The sequence below is a fragment of the Delphinapterus leucas genome, chromosome 15 (assembly GCF_059928025.1).
Source record: "Delphinapterus leucas isolate spDelLeu-1000000601 "Yukka" chromosome 15, BTC_Dleu_Yukka2, whole genome shotgun sequence".
NCBI lineage: Eukaryota > Metazoa > Chordata > Mammalia > Artiodactyla > Monodontidae > Delphinapterus > Delphinapterus leucas.
In genome coordinates, this window is record NC_143143.1 from 61,953,125 (window position 1) to 61,973,517 (window position 20,393).

Below are 20,393 nucleotides of genomic sequence, written 5' to 3' on the forward strand. Positions count from 1 at the left end.
AGAGAATGGACAGTATCTATTCTGTTCCTAGATAACATTTGGAAGTCCTTTTTGATTTTGTTTTTAAGGGATTGGGGTATAAAATGGGAGAGAAACAATAAAATATTGACAGTTTATTTTGTAGTGTTTTTCATAAATACCAAAAAAGATTTTGATGAATCCTATTTTTGTTGAATATGCAACTCAAACTATGTTTTTGTTATTTGCTGTTCTTCTGTCATGTTAATCCACCTTTGGAGCATTAATACATACCAGTCTTAGTTGGTTAAGTTAACAACATACTGAAATAACTAGCTTTTTTTGATTCCTGATATGTGAACTTCTAAGAAAGGGATTGATCTCATCACACAGCCTAGTAGAGATTGTTCTAGGTTATCTAATTGAGTTGCTTACTCCTTCCAGGGTGTTCCTGAAAAGAAAGTACTTCCAATCACTGTCCCCAAGTCACCGGCCTTTGCTCTGAAGAACAGAATCAGAATGCCCACCAAAGAAGATGAGGTGATTTCCCTGGGATGGGGGTTTCTACTCCTTCTACATAATCAATCTAAGTATTATTCTTTCTTAAACTTAGTGGAATACAAAGGCCATCATTCTTGTCTGGAGTTGTTTTAACAATGGGTATGAATGATTGATCATCTGTTTTTGCTCTTCCAAGAACAAAGTAGTTAGTAAGGGTATGAATCTTTTGGCTTTCAGTGGTAACTGGTCGTAACTTATTGGAGCTATGTTTGTTTCTGTTGCATTGGAAATCACCCTGTTGTAACGTGGATCAAAAGTTCCCAAGACCTATACTCTATTTTGCCCCAGCTATTGTCACCATTCAGTGAGGGACTTTTAAAATTCATACTAAGCAGTTACATCCACCCTGTCCTTAACTATCTCCATTAATCCAAGGGTTGCAAAGGTGACTGTGTGGTGATGGTTCATGAAGTTGGAATATATAAACTGTTATTGATCAGGCTAGTTTCTTGTTACATCCCCCATTTTATCTATAAATATCCAGAGTTAGGGTAATTTTACAGCAGATCTCAGGCATAAGCCTTTTTATAGGTTCATTTGAAACTAAAATACACAGTAATCTTATGTTACCAGCTTGAATCCAATCAACTTACTTGGTCCTATTCTGGGTTTGGCAACTGGGAATACTCCCAGTCACATGTTTTAGTGGAGTCTGAAGTCTGGGTCAAAGAAGAGGCCAAGGTATATGCTTGGTTAGTACTTTTCTTCTGTTCTTCATTTTATTCAAACTGTTTGATCTCATTTAGTTTTTACAACCTTCCTGTGAAAAATTTTAGATCCTTTAAGAGTAATTGTGTTAGCTTATCAAATGCTTTCACACTGGTTTCACCCCTGAGAGTTGGTAGATACCCCTCTTTGATAGAAAAGGAAGCTAAGACACCTGAGAGGTTGAGTGACTTGCCTTAATTAATGACTTCTCTCATATAATGTCTTCTGACTCCACATTCAGAGGAGGTGAGAGAGAGCGAGGAATCTTGTTTCTAAACTGCATTTTTTTCTTTAGGAAGAGGAGGAGCCAGTAGTGATAAGAGCTCAACCTGTGCCATATTTTGGAATGCCTTTTAAGCCTCAAATCCCAGTGGGGAGAACTGTGGAAATATGCCCTTTCTCTTTTGATTCTCGAGACAAAGAACGTCAGTTACAGAAGGAGAAGAAAATAAAAGAACTGCAGAAAGGGGAGGTAGGTGTTTCCATTCCTCCAAGTAGCACAGTACTATTCTTTGATCCCTCAAAGGTAATCTTTTATGTTGCACTTTTAACTATAAATCACTGACTTCCTTTGATCCCTCTAAGAGCCTTATGAAGTATAAATAGGGCAAGTAATTTAAAGTGCCATTAAATTACTTGCCCTATTTATACTTCATAAGGCTATTTAAGTGCCATTCTGGCACAAGGAGCTTAAGTGACTTGCCCATGATCACGCTGCTGGTCATTGGCAATATTGGGAGGAAAACCTTGATTTCCTTTTGAACCCAATACTCTTTCTGCTACACCATGCTGCTTTGAAAACTGGCCTTTCCTATTTTTTAGATTCATCCAAATATTCTGGAGTAGTTGTTGCTTTCTGGCTAGAAAGACCTTATCTTAAATCTTACATTTTCTTTTCTATTAGGTGCCCAAATTCAAGGCGCTTCCTTTGCCTCATTTTGACACCATTAACCTGCCGGAGAAGAAGGTGAAGAATACAACCCAGGTTGAGCCTTTCTGCTTTGAGACTGACAGAAGAGGTGCTCTGAAGGCACAGACTTGGAAGCACCAGGTGGGGCTGGGGAGAGCAGCTAAAATGTGAATTGTTTGATTGTTGATTTGTTACAATAGGTAGACCCACTACACTGAACTTCTGGGAACTAACATACTGGATTATTTTAGGGGCTGTCACTGTAATCAGGGGTCAGCAAACTTTTTCTATAAAAAAGTTTGCTACATATTATTTTAGGCTGTGCAGGTGGTCTCTGTCACATGTTCTCTGTGTATGTGTGTTTCAACCCTTTAAAAATATAAAAACCATTTTTAGCTCAAGGGCTATACAAAACAAGGTTGCAAACTGGATTTGGCTTGCTGCTTAAGTTTGCTGATCTCTGCTGTAAGTGATCACCTGGGGAATGTGAGAACTGTTAGGCTTTTTTTGTGTCAGGAGATTCTTAAAGATCTCATCTATTCCATTTATTAGACTTGTTCATTAAATGTTCACTCCTTTCTGTTGGTGCTTTGATAAGAAACTGAGAGGTGAGAATAGATTCTTAATATGGTATGTTGTTTTCGCAACATAGTGTGCTATTTGCTCTTTATAGATGACAGGTGATTTAAAACAGTCAATTGGTTGTTGGCTGGTTTAATTGGATCTAATTCTGCCCTGCCTGGAAAAAAATCTCCTGAATCCCTAAATTTGTCAGTATTGATATTGTCTCTTATTCTGGACTCTGTCCAAAAGGGGATCTGGCCTAATCTTTGTTTGTAGAAAGTCATCCCTCTTGAAGCCCAAGAGATATGATTGCTTAAGTAACTAAATGTAGGCTCCCTGTTGGTACTGTTCTCTAGGAGAACTTAGGACAGTTGCTTTGGAAGCAGTAGTGAATCTCTCGTTCAAGGACCATGACATAGAATGTCTGTATGTGGCATACTTTCCATAACAAAAAGATTTTTTAAAGTTTTTCAGTCATACATAAAAGTAGAATAGTATAATGAACTTCCATGAACTGTCACCTGGTTTTCTAGGGATCAAAACATGGAAAATCTTATTTCATCTCACTTCTACCTACTCTCTATACTGGATACTTCTGCCTATACAAGATTACTTTGAAGCAAATCCTAGGTGTCATCTCATTTCATCCAAAACTACTTCAATGTGTAACTTTAAAATATAAGGATTAAAAGAATTTCATAACCACAATACTATTATCACACTTAAAAAGATTAACAGTAATTCCTTAATAGTGACAAATAGTCAGCATTCATATATCCCCTAATCTCTCATTTTTTAAACAGTTAAATTGTTCAAATCAAGATCCAGAAAAGGTCCACATTTTATATTTGTTTGATAAATCTCTAAATCCCTTTTAATCTAAAGGCTGCTCTACTTGCATTTTATATGTTGAATAAACTGGATTGATTTTCCTATAGGTTTTTTTTATATGAATAATACGACCATTTATTTTAAAAGTATATGTGTTTACATGTATATGATATGAAAGGGGTTATACACTAAAATGTTAATAATAGTTATTTATGGTGGGGTTATAGGCGACCTTATAGAATTTCATTTTTAATTTTCATCCATTTTTTTTGAATTTTATTTTTTTATACAGCAGGTGCTTATTAGTTATCCATTTTATACATATTAGTGTATACATATCAGTCTCAATCTCCCAGTGCATCACACCGCCACCACCACCACCACCACCCCCCGCCACCACTTTCCCCCCTTGGTGTCCATATGTTTGTTCTCTATATCTGTGTCTCTCTTTCTGCCCTGCAAACCGGTTCATCTGTACCATTTTTCTAGGTTCCACATATATGTGTTAATATACGATATTTGTTTTTCTCTTTCTGACTTAGTTCACTCTGTATGGCAGTCTCTAGATCCATCCATGTCTCTACAAATGACCCAGTTTTGTTCCTTTTTATGGCTAATATTCCATTGCAAACATGTGCCACATCTTCTTTATCCATTCGTCTGTTGATGGGCATTTAGGTTGCTTCCATGACCTGGCTATTGTAAACAGGGCTACAATGAACATTGGGGTGCATGTGTCTTTTTGAATTATGGTTTTCTCTGGGTATATGCCCAGGAGTGGGATTGCTGGGTCATATGGTAATTCTATTTTTAGTTTTTTAAGGAACCTCCATACTGTTCTCCATAGTGGCTGTATCAATTTACATTCCCACCAACAGTGCAAGAGGGTTCCCTTTTCTCCACACCCTCTCCAGCATTTGTTGTTTGTAGATTTTCTTTTGATGTCCATTCTAACTGGTGTGAGGTGATACCTCACTGTAGTTTTGATTTGCATTTCTCTAATAACTAGTGATGTTCAGCAGCTTTTCATGTGCTTCTTGGCCATCTGTATGTCTTCTTTGGAGAAATGTCTATTTAGGTCGTCTGGCCATTTTTGGATTGGGTTGTTTGTTTTTTTAATATTGAGCTGCATGAGCTGTTTATATATTTTGGAGATTAATCCTTTGTCCGTTTGCAAATATTTTCTCCCATTCTGAGGGTTGTCTTTTCATCTTGTTTGTAGTTTCCTTTGCTTTGCAAAAGCTTTTAAGTTTCATCAGATCCCATTTGTTTATTTTTGTTTTTATTTCCATTATTCTAGGAGGTGGATCAAAAAAGATCTTGCTGTGATTTATGTCAAAGAGTGTTCTTCCTACGTTTTCCTCTAAGAGTTTTATAGTGTCCGGTCTTAGATTTAGGTCTCTAATCCATTATGAGTTTATTTTTGTGTATGGTATTAGGGAGTGTTCTAATTCCATTCTTTTACATGTAGCTGTCCAGTTTTCCTAGCACCACTTATTGAAGAGACTGTCTTTTCTCCGTTGTATATCCTTGCCTCCTTTGTCATAGATTAGTTGACCGTAGGTGCATGGGTTTATCTCTGGGCTTTCTATCCTGTTCCATTGATCTATATTTCTGTTTTGGTGCCAGTACCATATTGTCTTTTTTTTTTTTTTTTTGCGGTACGCGGGCCTCTCACTGTTTTGGCCTCTCCCATTGCGGAGCACAGGCTCCGGACACGCAGGCTCAGCGGCCATGGCTCATGGGCCCATTCGCTCTGCGGCATGTGGGATCTTCCTGGACCAGGGCACGAACCCGCATCCCCTGCATCGGCAGGCGGACTCTCAACCACTGTGCCACCAGGGAAGCCCCATATTGTCTTGATTACTGTAGCTTTGTAGTATAGTGTGAAGTCAGGGAGTCTGATTCCTCCAGCTCTGTTTTTTGTTTTTTGGGTTTTTTTTGCGGTACACAAGCCTCTCACTGTTGTGGCCTCTCCCGTTGTGGAGCACAGGCTCCGGACGCGCAGGCTCAGCGGCCATGGCTCATGGGCCCAGCCGCTCCGTGGCATGTGGGATCTTCCCAGACCGGGGCATGAACCCACGTCCCCTGCATCGGCAGGTGGACTCTCAACCACTGCGCCACCAGGGAAGCCCTCCAGCTCTGTTTTTTTCCCTCAAGAATGCTCTGGCTGTTCGGTGTCTTTTGTGTCTCCATACAAATTTTAAGATTTTTTGTTCTAGTTCTGTAAAAAATGCCATTGGTAATTTGATAGAGATTGCATTGAATCTGTAGATTGCTTTGGGTAGTATAGTCATTTTCACAATGTTGATTCTTCCAATCCAGGAACATGGTGTATCTCTCCATCTGTTTGTATCATCTTTACATCAGTGTCTTATAGTTTCTGCGTACAGGTCTTTTGTCTCCCTAGGTAGATTTATTCCTAGGTATTTTATTCTTTTTGTTGCAGTGGTAAATGGGAGTGTTTCCTTAATTTCTCTTTCAGATTTTTCATCATTAGTGTATAGGAATGCAAGAGATTTCTGTGCATCAATTTTGTATCCTGCAACTTTACCAAATTTATTGATTAGCTCTAGTAGTTTTCTGGTGGCATCTTTAGGATTCTCTATGTATAGTATCATGTTATCTGCAAACAGTGACAGTTTTACTTCTTCTTTTCCAGTCTGTATTCCTTTTATTATTTTTTTCTTCTCTGATTGCCTTGGCTAGGACTTCCAAAACTATGTTGAGTAATAGTGGCGAGAGTTTTCCTATAGGTTTTACAATCTGGGTTTTGCTCATTGTATTCCCAAGTGTTGATTAATATGTTCCTCTATCTCCTGTATTTCCTATAAATGAATAGTCAGATCCAGAGGCTTGACTAAATTCTGGTTAGATTCTTTTGGGGGTTGGGAGGGAGAATACTTTACAGGTGATCACGTCCAGGGGTATATTAATGTCTACCTGTTTTTGTGTGTGATGTTAAGTAGGCCTTAAAAGTATCTTAAAGGTATTTTCTAGTTCTCAGTGGGTTCAGATGTTGTTAGTCTGATCTACTTAATGTAAAAGGGATTTTAATTGAGTTTAGATTAAATCACCTGCTGTCTTTGTAGATGAAACTGTTCAGAAACATTCGAACTTGAGTCATTGAGATGGTAGTTATGGAAAGTAGTGTGGCTGCTTATCTGACAGATTTTCTTTCTAATAGCTGGAGGAAGAACTAAAACAGCAGAAAGAAGCAGCTTGCTTCAAGGCTCGTCCAAACACCGTCATCTCCCAGGAGCCCTTTGTTCCTAAGAGAGAGAAAAAATCCCTTACTGGTAGTATTTTATGTATTCTTGGGGGATTGGGGCAGAATGGTTAGACTTCCTGGGACTCAGTTGTGTCAGTACAATGCTGTGTCAACCAGAAGCATCTGCCTGTAGGGGATCTAATTTTTTCTCCCCTAGCTCTTTATTGAATCCAGCAGCTATGTTGATTTGTAGAGTGTGTTGGGGTCAGATTCATAGAACAAGCACCTGGCATTTCAACAACAATTTTACTTTCCCCACCCAGAGAGTAGCAAGTAAGTGAGGGAGAGCCAGGACTTCTTTCTGGAGTTCACCCTAAAGCAAGCCTTAGATAGAAAACATTTGATTCCTTTAGCACTGGACAGCGTTTCAGAAAAGTGGGATTCTTTTCCTAAATCTGTCTCACAATCACTGTGTAGTTTTGAGCAAGCTACTTCACCTGTGTAGGTCTTGCTTTTCTCCTAATTAGATGATTTATAGGGGCCCTTCCAATGATTTATAGGGGTCCTTAAAATTTTAGGACTTTTTGTATGTGGTTTACTCCACCTTTCTCCCAACTAGGCTTCCTTAGAGCTCCACCTTTCTGTTGCCATGCATATCTATCACTTGCTGGATCTGTGGGGCTAGGTTTATGCAAGTCTTGCTTGTGCACCAATATTCTCTCTGTTTCTGTACTCAGAGGGCCTTTCTGGTTCTCTAGTTCAAGAAACTTTTCAGCTGGCCACTGAGAAGAGAGCCAAGGAGCGGCAGGAGCTGGAGAAGAGAATGGCTGAGGTGGAAGCCCAGAAAGCCCAGCAGTTGGAGGAGGCCAGGCAACAGGAGGAAGAGCAACAGAAGGAGGAGCTGGCCAGACTACGGAAAGAACTGGTAACTGGGCAGCATGAGCACTGACTAACCCATGGTTGCGTCTGTTTTGTTTTATCTGTACCTTGCCTTGTTCCAGAAAGGATCTAAGGTGGCCTCCAAGGATACATCAAAGTTGAGTGAAAATGAGAAGTCAGACAAACCAGGGGTGGTGACAAAGTTGAGGAGTGAACGAGGCTAAAGATGTATACATTGTGATCCATGCATCTGCTAAGTGATATAAACAAGCTAGTTATTTAACAAATACATTTATCTTTGATCCTGAATTCAGTCAGAATTTCTTCCAGGGGTCTAAGTAAGGAGGACATCAGGTGCTATACCAGTGCACAGTGATATATTTGTAGGACTCTTTATTTAACGTTTTATTATTGCCTTAAGGCTTAAGGAAACCAATGTGTTTTACAATTAGAATACATAGGTAGGGAAGGACATGGGAATTGTGTGACAACTATATTTTCATTTTCCTCTTAATACTTGACTCAAATCCCTTGGAGTTATAGTGCATATCAGTCCAGGTGACCTTCCATGTTAACACTAGATAATGATTTAAATATTAGTTATCCAAAAAGAAAGCTTAATTCACATTAAGGACCCTTTCACTAGGAGGGCAGCAAGCCACATTAACTGCATTAATAAGGAAGAACACAGTTTTAGATAGAATTTCATATGCTTAGTAAAAGGATGAATATAGCAATATGTAAGTTGTTGAGGTTTTGTCTAAAAGTGCTAAGCCAGCAGCTGATACAGCTGTTGGTAGAGGTGACTGGCCACAGGAGGGCTCTAGGGACAAACTATTAAAGGGACTAGCTTCCTGACAAAATCCAAGCTACCGTATGCTGATTGGATGTACTCACAAAACCAGCCTCAAGTGTTCTGACTTTTCTTCAGCACTTGAATCCTGCCTCTTGTGATTGTCTATATCATAGAACTCTCTACTAATCTGGCTTGATTCAGGGTTGATTTTAGACTGTAAGAAGGATGGATGGGACCATGCCTTCTCCTGGCAACCTTTCTTGGTTATTTTATTTTATTTATTTATTTTTGTCCATGCTTTTGGTGAATATTAAGACTCAATAATCTTAAGATTGTACTCTGGCAAATTCTTAACATGTATCTCCTTTCTGCTGCAATTGAGTACAGCCCCGTTATACCCTAGCACTGAAGAGTCAGACTGGAGATAGGTGCAAGCTGAGGGATCCAGCAAGACCTGAATAGAAACCTACTTGAGCTCCAGAGCTCTTGTGCTTTGCTGCTAGACTGTGTTGCCTCCCACCAACCCCCAAATTAGTGACTGGGATTTGCAAAACTATACAAAAATGTTCTCAAGAAGAGGAGCAAAAACACCCATAAGTATAGTTCTCTAACATCCTTATCAATGGTAACTTTATTTTTCTCACTCTGCAGGTACACAAGGCAAATCCAGTACGCAGGTACCAGGGTGTGGAAGTCAAGTCAAGTGACCAGCCCTTGACCGTGCCTGTATCGCCTAAGTTCTCCACTCGATTCCACTGCTAAACTCGGCTTTGAGCTGTGGACACCATCTGGGAACCGGAGCTACTCTTCCCATTAAACCAGGAGCCTTCTTTGTCACAGGGGCATGGAGAGAACCCATTTCTCCAGGCTTTTTCCTACCCATGCCTGACAAGTGTGGACTCCAATTTCATTGAGAGCTGTTTTCCTACATTATTGTGGCTAATAATGAGACTCAACTCATGTATGTCTCAACCAGACTCCCTGTAGTTATTTCCTTGGAACCATCAGTTGACCTTTAATATGGGTCTTAACTCTGACTAGAATTTAAAGTCTCTGTATCAGTACAGTGTAATTTCTGTTGCCCTTACCCCCCGCCCCCCTTTTTTTCCTGTTTTAATCAGAAAATAAAGATAGTTAAATACTGAGATAGGATTTAAGTCATGAATTAAAAGAGGAACCATCAGTAGTATGTCAGATTCTTTTCTCTTCTCTGTGCAAAATGAATTTAGAGTTAAGGAGCCCTTCGCTACGAGGGGGGAAGCCTCATTAACTGCATGACGAGGAAGAGGCTTGACTGACGGGAACCTCACAGCAGCCATCGGCTGGCCTCGGGTAGAGCCTGCTGTTCAGGCACGTTCTTCCCTTGTCGGTGCTGATGATAATAGGGGGCGCTGAGTACTACACGTTTTAAGTCCTCCAGTGACCGAGACTGGAATAAATACGTTTGTCTTCCCTCCCTGATTTTGTTATTTGATGTTTTTAAATCTGTCCCCCTTTGGAGGTAACATCTTATTGGGGAAGTGGGTACTTTGAGAGGAGGGTCTAGGAACTTTTAAAAGCATAGGCTCTGTCCTTAAAGGAAAGAGCTTTGTGACTTTTCTGTCTTATGTCAGAATATCCTTCCATATTTTGTTAACTCCCTCCTAGGAACCATTCTGGAAGCCTGTTATGCCTTCAAAACAGACTGTGCCTTCTTCTCTAAACGTGTTTTTTCTCATCTGGTAAACTCTTCTTTATGAGACTCAGCTCTAGTAAAATCTTTTTCATAAATCTTTCGTTGACCATTTGACCTCCTCAGGTAAGGCAAGATTTCCTTCTTTGTGCCTCCCAAATGTTTCTTATGTATATCTCTAGTAGAACAGTTATACCACTAAGTTACTTGTACTTGTTTACAAGCTAGTAGCGATGAAGATAACTAAAATTATGTTAGTCCTTGAAGATAAAAATTATGTTAATCATATCTGTATTTCTCATAGTTGGCACAGAATTTGCTAGGTCCATGTTATCAATAGTGTATTTTCTTTTAGACTTGATATTGTTTATGAACTCTACTCTGTACCAGTCATCTCTTCCTGTGCCACGAGATATAAAAGCATCCATCTTCTGCCCAGGCTAGGCCTAGGCACTATATATGATATTAGACCTATGTTATATTCCTTTGTTTATTCATTCAGTGACCATTATGTACAAGCCATTGTAGATTAAGTGACGGGCAACAAAGCAAGATGTGATTTGCAGATCCCTGGGCCTCCTGAAGGCCCACAGAGTGATACAAAGTGCAGTTCCTTTATTCATTTCCTAGAGATATGTGATGTACAGTTCCATAACAACTTGTGTAGTTCATTTAACAAATATTGATTCAGTACTAACTATATATACGCTGGCACTGTTCTAGTCTCTGGGCATATAGCAATGAACAGAAATAGAAGACCTTGACTTCATGGAGGTTACCTTTTAGAAGGGGAGACAGACAATAAACAAGTAACTGTCCTCTTCTGTCAGGTGATAAATGTTTCTCTGACTGACTGTGTGGAAAATAGAGTAGGATGGGGACTTGGGGGCATGTAAGATTGGAAACAAGAAAGTGAGGAGGTTCTTGATGTTGTCCAGGTAAGAGCTGATAGTGGCCTGGGCTAGGGTGGTAGCAGTGGAGGTGATGAGAAATGGTTGGATTCTGAATGGATTTTGAAGCTGTAACTGACAAGACTTGCTAACAGATTGGACGCGGGGGAGAGAGAGAGAGAGAGAGAGAGAGAGGGGGTAGATAAGGATGGTATTTAGATATCAGCCTCAAACAGAAATAGAGTTCTCCATCCCTTGTGCTGTGAAAAATCCAGTTCTACCCCAGTCCTCATATCTCTTGTGGATTCTCTGGGTGGGGGTGGGACAACTTCCTTTTCTGAACACCTTTTGCTTTGGTTTTTCTCTGTTCATCTCTTGATCCCCTCTCTGTGTCTTTTCCTCTGTAGCTTTTCTCTCTCCCATGTATCAGCAGTTCTCTAATAGTTCACTGTCATTCATATATTGCCATCTAGTATCATTTTTTCATATATTTTGTTCATTTTTCGTTTTGTTTGTTTCAGGTAGAAGAATAAATCTGGCCCTCAAGTTGAGGGTTTTAGAAAGAGTGTTACGTATTGAGAATTATGGACCTGTGGGATCCTTCCACCCCATTTGCTCCATTCTGGATTGCCCCCTCCGGACACACCCACATCAGGGTGATATTGTTTGGCAGTCTGTTACGGCAACAGAGAGGGATTATATTATTTCAGAGCAAATAGCTTTTAAAATTAAGATGCCCTTGCTTCCCAGAATTCCCCAGTTTCCTGGTGGTCTCCTCAGCACAACCTGTCTAGTATTGAGCCCTTTCTTTCCGGACCACCTCACATGCCCTTCATTTTCCTAGGACAGCCTCCCGTTTCCCCTGAAACTCAAGCTCTGCTTCTATTTTACAGAGAAATTCAGGTTCTTTATCCCTCAGGCCTTGTCCAAGAGAGAGCTTCTCTTTCAACACTCAGAGGTCACCCTGGAATTTTGCTAAACAAAGAACATGTCCTCTAATAGGATTTACTGAATTCTACTGAGAAATCTGGCTGCCACAATCTGCTTGGCAGTTTTGCAAAACTCCTAGCACATGTGCACGTTCAGATTGTTAGAATTCCCACACTTGCTGGGAAGGACTGTTTTCAGTGTTGTTTTGACTTGGTCATGATTCCCCATTGCTAACAGTTTGTGCTAATTAATACAAGATTACCTTTCACTCTTAATTTGGTTGATCATTTTGTTCTTGTGTAATTGCTTTGTTCCCGTTTTGACTGCTGTTTTATGCTTTAACAGTTCTTTTCCACAGAATTTTGTCCTTGGAAAGTGGAGCTTGAGTGGTGGAGACACTGCAGTGGCAGTTGCTCCAGCATTTAATAGATAAGTCTTATACACAAACAATTGTAACACAGGATAAGATGTGATTGAGTAACATGAGACAGACAGAAAAGATGCTGCAGGAGGAGTTTAGAGGTTCTTGTTGGAGGTGAGATTGCAGTTCTTAAAGATGTTTCTTTTTTTATGTAAAAATTATGAAAGTAGTATAGTCATCCCTCAGTATCCACAGGGGATTGGTTCCAGGACCCCCTGTGGATACCAAACTCCACGGATGCTCAAGTCACATTTAAAATGGTGTATTTGCATATAACCTATGCACATCCTCCCATATACTTTAAGTCATCTCTAGATTACTTATAATACCTAATACAATGTAAATCATTGTAAAGACAATGTAAATTATACATAAATAGTTGCACATGTACAGCAAATTCAAGTTTTGTTTTTTGGAACTTTCTGGACTTTTTTTTTTTCAAATATTTTTGATCCATGGTTGGTTGAATCTATAGATATGGAACCTATAGATACAGAGGGCTGACTGTACTGCCTTTTGGAAACCAAACAATACAGACTGTATAAAACAAAACACGAAAGTCTCTTACTTCCCCTACTCCCATTCCCCAGGAGTAACCCAGTATTACCAGTTGTGTATTCTTCCAGAATGTTTTTTATGTACACACACAGATTTATAGAGCATTTTTTATAACAATAAGATTATAGCATTACGCATTTGCCTTTAATTTTAATTTGTTCTTTGAAGGTTATATATCATGTCTTTCAAAATTCGAAAGCTACAAAGGGGTTTAGAGATAGTTGGTGCTGCCAGGTGTGTTCCCTTGCAGAGATGGCATCAGCCTATACTTATTCGTACCTGCTCCCTCTTATTTTTCAACAAATAGTGTCATAATTTACACTCTGTAGCTTGTTCTTTTCATATGTGTTCTGCATTGAATAATGTGGTTCAGGCACTACCTTAGGCATGTACTAGCTTTCTCCCTGGCTGAAGTATGAAGCCTCTTATGAGAATCTAGTGACATGGAGGCAGACCTGGTGTGGGGTCTAGATGTCCTGGCCTAGTGACCTCAGGTCCCAAAGGCTCGAGGTCAGGTCAGCAAAGCCTGCTCTTTTAATTCCTCCTGGCTTAGCTGAGCCTTGGGGGTTCATTGGCTTGAGTATCTGGTTAAACCTGTGTATCCCCTTAGGTCACTCTTGATATGCTTCCTTTTCAGTTCCCTTCTGAATCTTGTCTGCTGGGGAAGTTCCTCATTGCTGAGAGTAGCAGTTAAAAAAGCTGTCAGCCACGAGGCTGAGCTCCTATTTCTGCACAGGCAGGCTGAGTACAGCATGGTGGTGTGGATCCAGGTAGGAATTGGTCAACATTCTGAATCCTGAGCTGCCATCTGCCTTGCAGCCTGCTGGGGTGCTCAGTTTAGACAACATATAAAGTTTCCTGGATACGGAACAAACCGAGGCCTATGGAAAGAGCAGGAAGGTTAAAGTGTGTGGTACTTTGAGCAGTGACGAAGGCATAACCAGGGAGCTGACATGTTTGCTCCAATGCCAAGAATTCGAGGACAATTTGTTATCCAGCTTAAGCCATTGTAGTTGCTACAGAAAAGCCTGGGGACAAAAACATGCTTTTTCCTTGTTTTTGTCTTCCTGCATACCCACTCTGTTTTCTAGTGCTGTAGTGAAGGTTACTGACCTCAAAAACAGAAATGTCTGATGGTGTTTGCTCTTCTCCTCCTTGCAAGAGAATATGAGGCTGGGCTGCGGTCAAAGCGTGGCTCTTATGTGCTGAAGGTATCAGCTTCCTGAAAGGGCTTCACAAATGCTAACATTGTACTTGGAGAAACCATAGTTGGAGGGGCTTAGGGAAATACTAGGTTTTATCACGAATTATTTCACCAGACTAAGCCTAACCTGAAGGCATCAACTGCCTTCTCTCTTTTTCTTAAAATTTTATTAAACAGAAGGGAAGTAAAAACCTGGCCTGCGTGATCTGCCAAAACCCATGGGACTGGTATCCCAGAACCTCACAGGCAGGTGTGTGAACGGGTTAAGAATTGTTGCCTAGCTTATTTCGGCACTGATGGTATTCTCAGGGCTTCTTTCAGGAGCAAGGGTGGGAGAGGTATTTTTCAGTGGGTCAAATACTAAATAGTCAGTGGTTGTAAATTGTAATTTGAAAAGCAGTTTAGGGCAGCATTGTCAAGCTTGGTGGTAAGGAACGATGAAAAATCTCTGGCCTGGCACTGACATCCTCTACTCACGGCGTACAGGCACACTCTCTTACACACACTAAGGGACTAGAAAGTGACTTTGAATTTGCTCTATACGAAAATCTCAACAGGGTTTTGCAATGTTTTTGTTTATAAAATTGGGATTTATTGTTAATTATATACAATTCAGAAAATACCTGGTAATAGGAGGAAGGAGAAAAAAATATGTGGTCCCATCACCCACCTTGAACACTGGTGTTTCTCTGTATGATATTTTCTTATATAGACCTTTAGTCTGTTTTTCTACATTGTAGGGGTTTTCTGTTTATGTATATATATTTTTTGTATTCTGCTTTTTTTTAAACTTAGAGTAGTAGCTCAAATATTTTTCCTATATTACTGCATACTCTGTAAATACCAATTTTAATAGCAGCATACTGTTCCATCGTCCAGAGTTTGTTTCTCCCCATTGAAAATGTTTGTTTTGCAAAGGATTTTCCTAGGCTATTTATAAGACAGATTTCTTTGTCCCCCTAATGTATTATGTCTGTCTCTAAACTTTAAATGGTTGTTTCAAACCACTTAGTCAATATTTGTAATTAAAGTATTAAAAGAAAATATAATTCCCTCCCAAAAGCGTAGTTAATGACATCATCCTGGCATACGCATTTGCAAATTGGAAACCTCCTTTTGGCTGACATAATGTCAATGTTACTAGGATTGGTGCCCAGCGAAAAGTTTATTGGCATTTAGCAAAGCCTTTCTGGAGAGAAGTCTAGTTATGTTAAAGTCTTGGAATTCTACATCTTAAGACAGGCTTACACAGTAGATTGATGTCTCAAAGCCTTCAGACCACATTTGAAAGGGAATGCCCTTTGTCTTTCTTAACTCTAGCTGAGCTGTGATGTGTCTTTTGGGAAGAGTAGAGGCAGGAAATATAATCTCCTTCCTGGCACTGGCACACGGGGTGACCTTTAGCAAGGCACTCCCCTTTTCTGGACCTCAGTTTCCACATCGTCAAAGAGGAGATTGAATTAGAAAGATAAATAAGGCTCTTTCCAGCTTGAATATTTTCAGATTCTTTTTCTAGGCAATTTGTTCTAACCACATTAGCCCTACTTTAACAGTTATATTTTTCTATAGTCAGCTGCTCAGTCACTGCAAGAGGGTACCTCTAGCAAGCTCCCTGCTCCTAGATTTCCATTTGAACGTCAGTGAAGTATGTTGGAGGCCAGTGTGCTAGCTCGTTGAGGAGGACTTTCCAAGGGTTGTTCTGGAAGCAGAAATCTAGCCCAGATCACTCCAGGGGACTAATCTCTGAATAATGTCCTTTGACACACGCACATATTTTCTGATGTTTCTCTTGACCTTGGAACTTAAAAGCAGCACAGAATGCTCAGTGAATTCTAACAGACTACAGCAAGGAAGTCCTTCCCATCCTTGGCTTTTCCAAGATGTAAGGTTGCTAGTATCCGTTCTTTAATTGTTGGCATTTTAAGGATGTCATCTTACCTTGCAGCTCTTCTGTTTCTCTCTGCTGCAGTTCAGTTTTTATAATGTTTGTGGTCAAAAGGACTTGGGTTGATTTGAGATAATTGTCACAGGGTTCTGAGGGGCACAAAATTATTTAGTGGAATGAACCCTAGATTGGGGATTGGGAGAGTAGCTTGAGCATGTCAGTTGCATTTTGTGAGTCTCAATTTCTTTATCTTAGAAGTTTAAAATGATGTTTCTAGAAAGGATCTTTCCTCTGGCTCCATGGATGAGAATTTGCTCCTAGCTTTAAAATGACCCAAAAGCAAGTCTTGGCAGCCATGGTGACTGTCACATTGGGCAGTTATTCATCCTTGTTGGCCAGCGTGATCCTGCTTGAGTCGTATATTCACTATATTAATTGTCAGTGGGTGTGTGTCATCAGGGGTTGCCAGAAGCCCCTGCTGTTTATCCAAAGCTAACAAACTGACAAGACAGGGCCAGCAGCTGCTAGTCAGCCATCAGCGAGAGGAGCAGGGACGCTTCTCAGGAAGGAAGCTCGTGGGAGTTGGTGCAAGCAAGAGAGGCGAGGGATTTGAATTGAGCTTTTAGAAATCTCATTCTTACTGGGCTGGAGGTTGATGTCTACACTGTAGCCTCCCTGATTCTTATTTGCACATTAGCTGTTTTCTCTCTCTTGTGGTAATTTGTTACCACTTCGCATAATAGAAAACTAATATGCGAAGCAACACGGCAGGCAGGTAGGAGTTGGGAGGGGCTGTCAGTATCTGCCCACCTTCACTAAACAACTTTTTGAGCCTCTCCCTCTCCTTGAAACATTAGCTGTACTGACCACTGCTGGGTCTGAGTGTTTGTGTTTTCCTCACATACATACCAAAACACTCCTCCTACCCAGAGGACCCAGGAAAATGGGTAGGAATTGGCAGACTAGGAAGCTCAGCAACTTGGGCTGGGGGACTTTTCTCTAGGGCGGTGGTCCTCAGAGTGTCCTGCAGACCAGAAGATCAGCATCACTGGGACTAGAAATGCAAATTCTCCAGACCTCTTGAATCAGACACCATGGACCTGGGGCCCAGCAATGTGTTTTAACAAGCCCTGCAGGGGTCTGTGATGCACCCCCAAGTGTGAGGACCACTGTGTCAGGAGATGTCCTGGTGGAGAACAGGTCTCTCAACTCAAAGGTCCCTATCTATGGACCAGGGAGCCTGCAGCTGTTCTCTCCTGTGAGCCTCAGCACGCAGGCCAAACTAGAGCCCTGTGGAGGGCAAGAGCTCCCTGGGGAGTCACATTTATGCAGCCTGTTCGTGTTACCCAGGAGAGCTGCTGAATTTGTTGAGTAAGTGTTTATCTCCTCAGCCAAGACTCTATTACCAAAATAAAGATGGAAGGAAGAATGCTTTTCCATATGTCCTTCCAACAAGTCATATGACAGATGAGGAAACTGAGGCTCAGAGTTTAAGTTACTTTCCCAAAGTCACACTGCTGGTAAGTGGCAGAGTCAGAATTTGGACCCAAGTCTGTGCCCTCAAGTGCCCTTTCCACCACGCCGGTTGCATCCCTTGAGAGGATGGATGGACATTCTTAGGAGCTCCTGGAGGATAGGGCCTAGCTCTTTTGGGAATTGAGTGACACTTGATCAAAGAGCCCCGTGGGTGAAGAAGAGATTGTTTCCGTCACCCACCAGGGCCAACAACTCAGGACTTTGGAGCAAGTTTGAGCTGTAGCCCTCATTGAACTCTTGACATTTCTGTGGGAACCTCCAGCTACGCTTCCCAGAGGCTGGGAGCAGGTTCTCTCTCCTCAGTTTCACCCAGCAGCCGTCTGGGTCCTTGCCGGATGCTTGCGTTCCTATCAGGGATGTGGCAGCTGTCAGTCAATTATTAAGTCACAAGCCTCGGCAGGCCTGAATGATAGCCGAGGTGGTCACAGTGCCAAGTGACTGCAGCCAGAAGTGCTTTGCCCCGGCCCATTCCTCATCCTTTGTTTGGACCCCCCTCACCATCCCAGACAGGGCCCTCTTCTCCCAGCAGCCTCTCAGAGCTTGCCATACACCCCCTGGCTTATATGGTAACCCAGTTCTGCAGACGAGCCTGAAGTGTTATAAATAGCACAATGGAGGCCAGGAAGCCTAGCAGGATAGAACATGCATTCCCCCCTTTTTGAGCCATTTCCTAGGATCGTGTGCTGGGAGTGACTTCTAGTGCAGATAAACTCCAGTTACTCTCCTCTCCAGGGTCTGCACTCTGCACTTCGGTTTTGCTTCTTTCTGTGTTTGCGTTTGTCCCCTGCCCCCACGGGCCCTGCCTTCATGAGGTGGTGCTTCCAAGTCTGCTCCTGGGACGTTTCCTGTTCTTGGAACAGCTGCACCATCCTGGGGTACCCTCCTGCTACTTGATCCTATAGGGAGGTGTCCAGTGGCCATGGGCAATTTTCAGATGACCTTGTTCCTCTGACGTCATTAGATGGCTATTTTTGGCTTCGCTGTTTATGCTGCAGAGAAGTTGGGCTGCGATGGAGGAGAGGGAGAAAGAGTGAAGGAGGGGCCAGTCTTGGTTTCTCATTGTCCCAGGACCCTACCAAAGTAGGAACGTTTATTCTTCAACATTTACAGAGCACCTACTGAATGTCAGGCCCTGGGGCTACCACGTTGTGACATAATCTAAGTATTCTTCACTCACCCATGAATTCATTTTTCAGCAGGCATTTACTTTGTGGTATGGAATAGTAATCAAGATTGAGGGCTCTGAGCTTGATGGGTTGGGTGTAAATTCTGGTCCCACTGGAATCCTACCTTTGAAACCTTGGGCAAGTTACTCCTCTGTGCCTCACTTTCCTTTTGGAAACGGGACTGATAATAGTGTCTGCCTCATAATGTTGCTATAAAGATTAAAGGAGTTAATATCTTTGCCTGGCGCATGGTAAACGCACAGTAAATACTAGCAGCTGTTATTATTAACATCAGAAGCACCACTTTTTGTACTAGGTCCTTGGGATATGAGGTCTACTGACTTGGTCCCTGTCTGTTCTGAGCCGACACCTGATCCCCAGGGCCCCAGGTACTGGGACAATACACACAGTCAATACAAGTCAGAAGGGGACACCTGCCATGTGCTCCACTTTACCTTAACTTGCAGGTGCATTCCAGGGAAACAGGTGAAGTTCCTGCCCTGGGAGAACCTCAGGGCAGTGGCTCTCAACGCTGACTGCACATCAGAATCTTCTGGGCAGGTTTGAAAAATAACTTTCTGGACCCCACTCCAAATGCGCTGATTTAATGATCTGAGCCCAGGAGCGGCTCAGACTTCAGAAGTTGTGAAAACTCTCTAGACATTTCCCACGTGCATCAGGGTTGAGAACACAGCCCAGACTAGAAGGATATGTGTCCTGGAAGTACCCTGCCAGCTGCCTCAGGACTGCCTCAAAGCTGGCCCTCTGACTCGTGGGTTCTCAGATTTGGGGTGTGCATGAAAACCACCTGAAATGCTGGTTATAAGGACAGATTCCTGGGGCCCTACTTGCAGGAGGCTTCATTTTAAACTCTGGGGCCTAGGCACTGAGAAAGCCTGCTGCAGCCATGCCTTCAGCTGAGAAGTCACCCCTGATCATCAGTCCCAAAGACTGCCTATGAGACCCTACAGTGTTTCATATCTCATATGTAGCTCTTATTTTCTGTCTTGAATTGTAGAAATCTGTATCCATATTACTATGTCTTGAATTAATATTTATCTCCTAACAGTTACAAATAGTCATTTCAAAAAAATTTGCAAAATCCAGACAAAGCATCAAAATCATCTCTACTCCCACACCTGTATGTGTGTGTGTGTGTGTGTGTATACATATATATGCCTCCAGATATTTTCTCTACAAATATTTTTAGCAACAAGAAAGGACCCACTTCATGAATGATTTTACAGTCTTTTTTCACCTAAAATGCACTGCATGGTGATTCTGTAGCTTTTCCCCAGTTTCATCTCTGTGTCCCCAAAGTGACCAGTTTATTCCTTGCCACAGAGTAGAGCACTGAGTAATAATCTTAGCGATAAAACTCTACAAATCCTGGGCTTGAACAGTGTCATTCGAACTTCCAGAGAAATCTACATCCAATTGGCCACACAGAATGTCCATACATCTCTGCTTACCAGCCTTGGAGGGAAGGACAGGGTATGCACTAAGGACAGCAGCCTTACCAGGGCTTCCCCGGGGGCTGGTACTGCCAAAGCCCCAGGCTCAGGGGCCCAAGGTGGGAGAGAGCAGGAGAAAGCAGCCCTGAGTGGCTCCCATATCAGGACTGGAGGGAAAGTCGTGAGGGGAGTTGGCTGCTTTCTTTGGAGTCAGAAAGGTCATTGCTCAACTCCTTGGATTTTCCATCAGAGCCGAGCA

At 41.7% G+C, this 20,393-nt stretch overlaps 1 protein-coding gene across 6 annotated transcripts in view; it reads left to right on the plus strand.

The window, feature by feature from the left end:
* Window positions 1-16,905, plus strand: part of TPX2 (TPX2 microtubule nucleation factor) — a 65,406-nt gene extending 48,501 nt beyond the window's left edge. For 2 of the 6 annotated variants that reach the window (XM_022592740.3, XM_022592739.2), the window contains exons 13-18: window positions 403-498; window positions 1,523-1,699; window positions 2,132-2,278; window positions 6,720-6,831; window positions 7,481-7,668; window positions 9,070-16,902. In XM_022592740.3, coding sequence (XP_022448448.1) covers window positions 403-498; window positions 1,523-1,699; window positions 2,132-2,278; window positions 6,720-6,831; window positions 7,481-7,668; window positions 9,070-9,180 — 831 coding nt within the window. In that variant the 3' untranslated portion in view covers window positions 9,181-16,902. Of the gene's footprint in view, window positions 1-402; window positions 499-1,522; window positions 1,700-2,131; window positions 2,279-6,719; window positions 6,832-7,480; window positions 7,669-9,069 lie in introns of all 6 variants that reach the window. The other 4 variants (XM_089896669.1, XM_022592742.3, XM_022592744.2 and 1 more) reach the window with 3 other exon arrangements.
* The last annotated feature ends 3,488 nt before the right edge of the window (window positions 16,906-20,393 follow it).